This window comes from Capra hircus, unplaced genomic scaffold (assembly GCF_001704415.2).
Source record: "Capra hircus breed San Clemente unplaced genomic scaffold, ASM170441v1, whole genome shotgun sequence".
Classification (NCBI taxonomy): Eukaryota; Metazoa; Chordata; class Mammalia; order Artiodactyla; family Bovidae; genus Capra; species Capra hircus.
In genome coordinates, this window is record NW_017192960.1 from 1 (window position 1) to 10,036 (window position 10,036).

Below are 10,036 nucleotides of genomic sequence, written 5' to 3' on the forward strand. Positions count from 1 at the left end.
GAGCTTTCGAACTTACAAGTAACATCGAATACCAAAATAGGTTGTTACTTTTCCTTTCTCCACTTCTCTCATTCTCTCTCTGCACACATTCTTTTTACATGTTAAGACAATTATATGAAAAACAGATAATAGATTTTTAAATAACATCTCAATATGCAGATCAAACAAAATTGTACTTCCTGTATTTAAAACAAAATCACATAAATTACCCATCGCTTTCCCTATATTTGATATTACTGAATAATGCTATAATTTGATCTTTTTGTTTTTAATGGGGTTTTTAACTTTGACTGAAATACTTGCTTCAGACTTACTGAAAGCAGAATTAACTTTTTTTTCTTTTTTTGACCTCCTACTTTTAGATTTTGGGGTGATGATTCAAAATCAGATGTGTTCACAGTAATGGATGCTATTTCCACCAATCCTGCTTGAAGGGGTTCCAGTGATACCTGAATAACAACTTTTGTTTCAGGAGACAATCCTTCTAGCTGCTTAGGCTTCTTAAACATTTGATGACACTGGGTCTTGTGCTCCCTTTTCTCTTTGAAAGTTAAAAACTGTAGCCGACATTTGGAACACTGGTGAAAACTCTTTTCCCAGTGCCCTCTATGATGACGTCTGTATGCTGTTGCAGTCTTAAAAATTTTGAGACAAAACGGGCAAAGTAAATTCTTAGTGTTACCATGGCATGCTCGGAAATGTGCATCCACATCTGCAAAAAATGATGATCTGTAACTGCAAACCTGGCATACATAGGGCATTTCACCAGGCTTATGATTGTCTTTCATGTGCTCTAAGAGAACCTGATCTGTCTCAAAGGACAACTCACAGATCTGACAGACTGCGGAGGGCCCCTGGGGAGTGTGGACACTTTCAATGTGACACTGCAGCTGGAAGGGAGTAGGAAACTGGCGGAGGCAGTGCTGGCAGGTGGTGTGGTTTTTCCAGCTGTCACCTCTCTGCCTCTCAAGTTCCAAATGGTGCTTCATGTGATTCATAAACTTGACATTTTTTAGAACTTTCAAGCAGCTGAGGCATTTAAACGCTGTGTGGGTCTTCGGTTCTGGCTGCCCAACTCCTATAAGCTCTCCATAGTAGAAGTCACGAAGTAACACAATCAGATTTCCTTCTGTGGGATCAACAATCTTGTTTGGACTTGCTAAACTTGGAAAATCAGTTTTTGTCAGTCCATTTTCCCCTAAAGGTCTTACAAGCTTGCAATGAACACTGTCCTTTGGAAAAGGTGTCGGACAAGGTTCTCCATTCTGAGCGTGGCTTAGTGAGGTATGGACACGGTCTGGTGTGCTTTGCTGAGTGGGCACTGTATGAAAAATACCTGAAGGGGAAAAACCTAAAGAATGTTCCCCTATAATGCCATCACTGAGCTTAGGCCTTCTGGGATTTCTGCTATTTGTTTCACAAGTGGAAAGTCGCTTTGATACATGAGGACTTTTATTCATATCTCCTGCAGAAACTGCTCTTTCTACTGGATGCTGACATGAACTTGTGAAGGTAATCAAAGAAGAACATAACTCCTTTGAAAAGCAATTAGGTACTATCTCTGGTGAAATATTTTTATAATCAGCTTTAGACGGAGGTTCAGTAATAATAGGACTATCTGCTGATCTTGGTTCAGAGTCAGAAACTGGCAAGACAGTCTTTGCTTCTGATGTAGGAGTCACATGACTAACAGGCTGTAATCTGTGAGCCTTACCTTTCCTGAAATGAGCATACCTTTTTCTCCTTGAACAAGAACCTGGGGTATCTCTGTTCAGTATGTTTGAAACGACTGGTTTTGAAGCTGAGGTCATCCCAACAAAGATCACGTCAGCATCTTCATTTACATCTTCCACTCCAACCAAGATCAGTTCATCATCATCATCACCGACTTGTTTGGTTTCTCCCTCCCTTTTCCGTACTTCTGGCTCTTGTTCTTCTTCACATAACATACATGGTAGTTCCATATTTTTAATACTTTTTTATTCTTAGAGGTGCAGCCACAAGTCCCAGTGCTTCCTTTATACAAACTGCCACCTAAGGATAAACATACTACATATTAGTTAAGTACAGAAAAATGGGCTATTTGATTATCTCCACAACTCTACAGTAGTTATAAACACCCTTATCTTACAGACAAAGACACTGAGTGTCAACGAGACGCAATGACAGCTGAAAAACCTATGACTACAAGTCTACATGGCTCTAGAATCATAGCTTTGTCCCACGTTCATTTTAATCTCTTCTATTTAAAAAAATAATGACAAAAAAACCCAACACTACTGATCATTAGGTGACATCACATGTAAAGGATGAGTATTTTTACAAAAGCACTGTTATACAGCTTTTAGAAACATGGACTTTGGAGTCAAAGAAGATTAAGTTGGCATTCTAAGTTAACCACACACCAGTTGCATCTTCTTGGGCAAATTTGTAACTTTTAAATGTGTTTCTGTATCTTAAAGACAAACATGCTTATTTCTTAGACTTAAGGTTAACGGCTCTTTGTAAAAGGCATCAGCTATTCAATGGCATCTTGTTTTGTAGTAAAATTGGAAGAAAATGTATCTTCAATGCACATTACAACTGATTCACAAATTCTAATTTCATAAATGTTAACAAAGAAAACAGGTAGCAAAGTCAAAGTATAATCTATCTATACCTACTTAACCAACAGCATAATTCAATGTCAAGCACTTAACACAGGCCTAGGAAATTGAGAATGAGCTCTCTTGATAATCTCACCCCAATTCCACACTGATATATCCTAAATTTCTCCCTCTAATCCTGGCTAAACTGAAATCCCACAATGCTTCATCCTTTACGCCACAGGTCTCTTCCCCACATAGCAGGCAAATTGATGCCAGTATTTCTCTCATACCAGTATCAGACAGAGACATCACACACACACACACACACACACACACACACACACACACACACAATATCCCTTATGAATACAGGAGAAAGAGTCCTCAACAAAATACTGCCAAACAATATCCAACAACATGTAAAAAAGATTGTATACCATGATCACATGGGATTTATGGAGGTATGCAAAGTTGGTTCATTATATGAAAGTCAATCAACAATTATGCCATTTTAAAACAATAAAACAAATAACACATCTGCCTGAAGAAAAAGCATTTCCCTGAATCTAGCACTTTTCATAACTGGGGTGAAAAGAACACTTCATAATTAAGAACAGAAGAGAACTTTCTCAATCAAAGGGCACCTGTAAAAGACCCACAGCTAACATCATACTTAATAATGAAAAACTGAAAGCTTTCCCTCTAAGACTGGGAACAACACAAGGAAGTCTATTACACACTTTGGCTCAACATTATACTGGCAATTCTATAACGAGAGCAATCAGGTAACAAAATAGAATTGTTGCTGTTGTTTAGAAAAAAAAAAAAAACAGCCTTCAGAATTGAAAGGAAAAGTCATAGTCCATTGGAGATAACATACTTTTGTATATAGCAAATCTTGAAGAAAACACAAGTATTAGAATTAATATAAAGCTTGCAGAAGAGAAGACAAATACTTTAAAAGTCAACCACATTTCATACAGTAGCAACAAATGGTGGTAAGTAAATACTTGAATCTACACTAGCATTAAAAAGAATACTTAGGAAGTCAGAAAGGGAAAGACAATAGATTCTTTTTAATGGCTGAGTAATACTCCATTGTGTATATGTACCACAGCTTTCTGATCCAGTTATCTGTTGATGGACATCTAGGTTGTTCCATGTCCTGGCTATTATAAACAGTGCTGTGATGAACACTGGGGTACATGTGTCTCTTTCAATTCTGGTTTCCTCAGTGTGTATGCCCAGCAGTGGGATTGCTGGGTCGTATGGCAGTTCTATTTGCAATTTTTTAAGGAATCTCCACACTGTTCTCCATAGTGGCTGTACTACATTGCATTCCCACCAACAGTGTAAGAGGGTTCCCTTTCCGCCACACCCTCTCCAGCATTTATTGCTTGCAGACGTTATATGAATCAATTCTAATGAGATGGGTGAAACTGGAGCCAATTATACACAGTGAAGTAAGCCAGAAAGAAAAATACCAATACAGTATACTAACACATATATATGGAATTTAGAAAGATGGTAATGATAACCCTGTATGCAAGACAGCAGACGAGACACAGATGTACAGAACGGACTTTTGGACTCTGAGGGAGAGGGAGACGGTGGTATAATTTGGGATGATGGCACTGAAACATGTACACTATCATGTAAGATAGTCGCCAGTCTATGTTCGATGCAGGATACAGGATGCTTGGGGCTGGTGCACAGGGATGATCCAGAGAGATGATATGGGGTGAGAGGTGGTGGGGGGTCAGGATTGGGAACTCATGTACACCCGTGGCGGATTCATGTCAAAGTATGGCAAAACCAATATAGTGTTGTAAAATAAAATAAAGTAAAAATAAAAATTAAAAAAAGAGAAAGACAAATATCGTATGGTATCACTTACATGGACTCTAAAATATGACACAAATGAACTTATCTATTACACAGAAACAGACTCACAGACACAGAGAGCAGACTATGTGATTACCAAGAGGGGAAAGGTGGGGCAGGCATAGATTGGGAGCTGGTGATTAGCAGATGTGAACTATAATATATACAATAGACAAACAAGATCGTACTGTATAGCACAAGGAACTATATTCATAATTTGTGATAATAATGGAAAAGGATATGAAAAAAATTGTGTGTGCATGTGTGTGTGTTTACATATGAAGGAAAGGAAAGGACAACTGTTGGCAAGCATGTACAGAAACTGGATCCTTGTGTGTTATGGATAGATTTTAAAATGGTACAACTGCTACAGAAAACAGTTTAAAGGCTCCTCGAAAAATTGAAAAAAAGAGCTGACACATGATTCAGCAATTCCACTTCAGGATATAAATTCAAAAGAACTTAACATGGGGTCTTGAGATATCTGCACAGCCGTGCTCACAGCAGCACGAAGCACAACAACTAAGAGGTGGAAGCATCTAACTGTCCATCAAATGTGATATATACCTACAATGAAACATTATTTAGCCATATAAAGAAAATTCTGTCACATGCTACAACATGCATGATCATGTCAGACATCAAGCCACATGAAATAAGCCAGTCATACAAAAACACAAATACTGTAAGTTTCTACTTGTATGAAATAGCTAACATAGTCAAGCAATAGGCCATGGTCTAGGTAAACAGAGAAGAAAAGAGTTGTTGTTGTTTCATGGGACAGGTGATGGGAAAAGTTTCAATTCTGCAAGATGTAAAGGTGTCGAGATCTGTTTCATAACAATGTGATTAGGAATTCCCTGGCAGTTCAGAGGGTAGGACTCCACAGTTTCCTATCAGGGGCCTGGGTATGATCCTCAACCAGGGAACTGTCATTCAAGCTGCATAGCACAGCTAAAACAATGACAACAACAACAAAACAACACTGTCACTATGTGTGTGTATATGTGTTAGTCACTCAGTTGTGCCCAACTTTGCATCCCCATGGACTAAAGCTCATCAGGTGCCCTTCCCCATCAGATATGGAGTGGGTTGCCATTTCTTTCTCCAAAAGGCTGATGAAAGTGTGTGAAATACTTGGCATGCAAAAATGGTTAAAATGGTAAAAATTTAAGTTAGATGTTTTCTACAACAATTAACAAAAGAAAAGCATTTAACAACCAGCAAAAGAATTTGAATAGACATTTCCGACTCTTTGCAACCCCATGGACTGTAGCCTATCAGGCTCCTCCATTCATGGGATTTTCCAGGCAAGAGTGCTGGAGTGGATTACCATTTCCTTCTCAAGGAGATCTTCCTGACACAGGAACTGATCCCAGGTCTCCTACATTGCAGGCAGACACTTTCCCTTCTGAGCCACCAGGGAAGCCCCTAGCAAAATGTAAATCAGTCTCACTGAGATACTACTTCACACCCATACTACTTCACACCAATCAAAATGACAAATAACAACAAGTGCTGCAGAGGATGTGGAGAAAAGGAATCTTCAGATATTGCTGAGGTAATTGCTGTAAAATGGTACAACCACTATTGCAAAAGTACCTCAAAAAGTAAATATAGAGTAGCCATATGATGCAGCAATTTCCCTCTTTTGTATATATCCATAAACACTGAAAATGTTCAGTCCATGCAAAACCAGTGTTCACAGCAACATTACTCACAATAGCCACAAAGAGTACACCATCCAAGTATTATCCATTAATTGACGAATGGATAAACAAACTGTACTATATGCTCAACATGGACTGCATGGAAGCCATTTGCCATATTCATATACCATATTCAGCCATAAAATAAAACAAAAACATTCACTGCTATAACCCCATGAAATGGATGAATCTTGAAAGTACACAAACTAGGGGATTTTCCTGGAGATCCAGTGTTTAAGACTCTCCACAGGTTCCATCCCTGGGCTGGGAACTAAGATCCCACATGCCACAGAGCTAAATAAATAAATATTTACAAAGAAAATAGATATCTGAATAAAGCCAGACACAAAGGTCACACATTGTATGTGGGAGAACTGTAGGTGGAAGAGAAGCAGGAAAGAGAAGCTGTAATCCAAGTGAAACATTTTTTTCAGGGAGGAGGAAATGAACTACTCTGATAAAGGCTGCCAATAAATTAAAAAAAATAACAACTACACATTAACCACTGAGTTAAACATTTGAAATTCACTTGTGGCCTTGACAAAAGTGGCTTTAAAGGAAAATGAGAGAACTCGAGATAACAAAGTCTAGGAACAACTGTGCAGAGGTCTATAATAAGCAAATATGAAATAAAAGCAGCAGAAGCAGGATGTGTCAACAAAAGATGGATTTTTAACGACAGGTCACATTATAGTCAGTCTGTTTGCTGAAGGGAACCATCCAGAGAAACAGAAAACTTAATCCAGGACAAAGAGGATGCGGCTTAGCAGCAGTAGCAGCACACAAGAAGAGTACACAAGCCAAATAATTTGCTCACAGTGACAGAATTGAGATCATATGAAAAAAAAAAGGCTCGCATGGTAGATTAATGGGTATGGTAACCAGCCTTCAAGTGAATCGAATCTCCTGATATTCCCACCCCTGTGTAGTTCTCTCTCAATCTATCACAGGGTTGACCTGTGAGACTAAGCAAATACAGAAGTGAAGATGTGTAACATCTGAAAAAAGACTCTGCACTTTATCATGGGTGCAAGTGCTTTCCTGAATCGCTCATTCTGAGAAAAGACAGAAGCCTCCACAAGAGAAGCCCCTTGCAGAGGCCCACAGAAGCAGGAACTGAGGCTTCATGAGTACAGCCAAGTGAGAGAGCTTAGATTCAACAAGCTAAGTCTTCAGAGGTTGCCAAGCCAGACAAAAGCTTGACTACTACCTCAGGAGAGATCCTGGGCCAAGAGATAACAAGTGTTAAGTTCTTTCAAACTATTCAATTTTGAGATCATATGTACAACACAAACATTTCAAGTTATAATACCATTCACATCATACTTACACACAGAAGAGATCTCCTATAAATAGAGCAAAAATTAAAACACACACACACACACAAAACAAACCAAAGCACCGAAAAACAGGAGTTGCCTGGCAGTCCAGTGGTTTGCTTAGGACTCAGCCCTCTCACTGCCAGGATCCTGTGTTCGATCCCTGGTTGGGAACTAATATCCTATGAAGCCACATGTTGTGACCAAAACAAAACATGCTGTGAAGTTCAAAGCTGCACCAGCAAGATAAGTATACAACACAGCTGTTTGCACAAGTTGCTGGGCATAGAGCTACCTATGATCTATTTACTCGCATGAAATGAATTCAGATGGTGCCTCCCCCCCATCCAGTGGAGTTCACTTAATTCATGAAATAAAGCCCTTAAGGGTACAGAAATGAGCAAGTAATCCCACGTGAACATGTTAAATCAAAACACATTTTCTCTGAATGAACCACTTCATTCATTTATTCATTTGGCCAGGCTGCTTGGCTTGTGGGGTCCCAGTTCCCTGACCAGAGATTGAATCCAGACCACTGCAGTGAAAGCCCAGAATCCTAACCACCAGGCCACCAGGGAACCCCCACACCTGCATTGCTTTGCTTTTATAGCTAAAACCTTAGGATATGTGCATTGCCCCATGTTAGCCTCACCAAGTGGTAGGAGTCAGCTCTACACAGCTTAAGACCCATGGTGCTCTTACTTTTTTTCTTTCAAGAAGGCAGGAGAAAGCAAGTCACCCTGCCTGTTTTTAAGGTTGCCACTCAGAAAGCTGCAAACCTGAAACCATGTTTGCCCTGAAGTCAGCACCGCAATCAGGGTCAGGTAATCCCCAATCAGGAATACTCTCTCTCAACAGCAACGTGTCAGCCCACGAATGAACGGAGAAAAACGGAACGTAAGAAAGCCACAACTTTGTCCCTCATTGTAAAGATGTCTGTCACCTTACCTCAGGGGCCCACTGAAAACATCAGCGCTTGAGACCTCCCAGGCAGCAAACGGTCACATCCTGGGGACGAGCAGAGGGAAAGGTCAGGGTGAGTCACCTGTTCGGGAACATTCTATCCCCCAGGCCCTACCTGGTCCTACCCTATGGATGCTGACCAGGCGTCTCACACTCAACCAGAGCAAGTGATTGAACTCCTTTTCCCTGAGCTTCTTCCTCCCCCCTCCCTTCTCTCAGTAACAAACAAACAAATACCTCATCTGCCAACTTCCCGAACCAAAGGCCTGAATCTCGGGGCCCCAGGGACGGGGCAGCCTGGAGTCCAAGGAGAGGCAGAGGAAACAGGAAAACGACCAAAGCACCAGGGCAGTGAAGAGGCCACTAGATCGATTTTTTTTTTTTTTTTTTGCTGCGCCCTCCTGACTGTGCCTGAGTGCAGAACCGGGTTGGGCCGTGAAGATTTCTGCGTGTGTGTTCAAATACATTAGGTTCTACAGGAGAGTTGTGGGTGGTGCCGGGGCCAGGGGGCTAAGAGGCCCTTTCCGCGAGCTGGCTTGTCCTATCCCCCAGGCAGAAAAGATTCTGGAGAGCAGAGCCCGCCCAGACTAGAGAGGGCAGAGGGCGAAAGGAGCCTGAGGCCTCTGGGTCCTGCGGCATGCTCCCTCCTGAGGGCCCGGGGGCTGTCACCGGCCGCCCCACCGAGCCAGGGCTCGTGTGAGTGGGGACCCGAGAGTCCCTCCTTTAGCTGTCAGGCACTGCTTTGGCTGAACCACGCCCCAGTCCTTACCGGTCCCAGTTGGCGGAGGAGTCAGAGCTGTCTGCGGCTCACCTGCCCTAGGCAGTTGCGGGATTAAGCCTGAGGAGTCGAGTTGAGCGGATGAGGCCTCCTCAGGTCTGGGGCGCCGCCTCAGCTCCCCCTACAGGCGTGCGGGCTGCCTCCGATGATTGGCTGCCAGGTGTCGGCGCCTGCAATCTGATTGGCTGTGAGGCCGAGTTGGGCGCATGCGCAGGCGATGAACCCTCCTCCCCACCCCCACCCCCATAAAATCACCTGCTGTGGGCGTGGTCAGGCTGAATCTGAATCTGAAGGGTCTTGGGTCGAGATTGCTCAGCTCACCAAGTGCGAAGAAAGAAAAACAGATGGCACAGTCGTCAGGGCACAGGGCTGAGAACGGCCTCCGAGTCTACCAGGGGAGTCCAGTGATGGTGTCCAGCACTCACAGCCCTCAGGGTGACCTCCCTTAAGCAAGGTCTTTGCTTAAGGAAGTTGACCATACAGTGGATCTTGAAGCCCTCCTCTTGGATTACATTTCCTTCAAGGCAGGGAAGCCTGCCCCTGTTTTGGACTGTCTATTGTGAGCTGAGAATGAGCTTTACTTTTTCTTCTTCTTCTTTTTTTTTTTTTTTTTTTTATTAGAACTTTACACTTTTAATGGCTGAGGAAAACCGAAAGAATTTTTTACTTTCTGACGTGAAAATTGTGTGAAATTCAGTTTTCGGAGTCCTTAAAGTTGGAACAGGGACTTGCCAGTTTCTCTATGTTGGATGGCTGAAAACTTAATTAATCGCCAATGATCATATTCACAAGCCT

At 41.9% G+C, this 10,036-nt stretch overlaps 1 protein-coding gene across 1 annotated transcript; it reads right to left on the bottom strand.

Annotated features, from left to right (window-relative positions):
• Positions 1–345: 345 nt before the first annotated feature.
• LOC108634917 (zinc finger protein 280B-like) lies at positions 346–1,964 on the bottom strand (the record flags this gene model as incomplete). Its single annotated transcript, XM_018045245.1, is given in 2 exon segments — positions 346–371; positions 374–1,964. Coding segments are annotated over 2 exon segments (1,617 nt in total), but the record flags the coding sequence as incomplete, so codon positions are not given.
• Between the last annotated feature and the right edge of the window lie 8,072 nt (positions 1,965–10,036).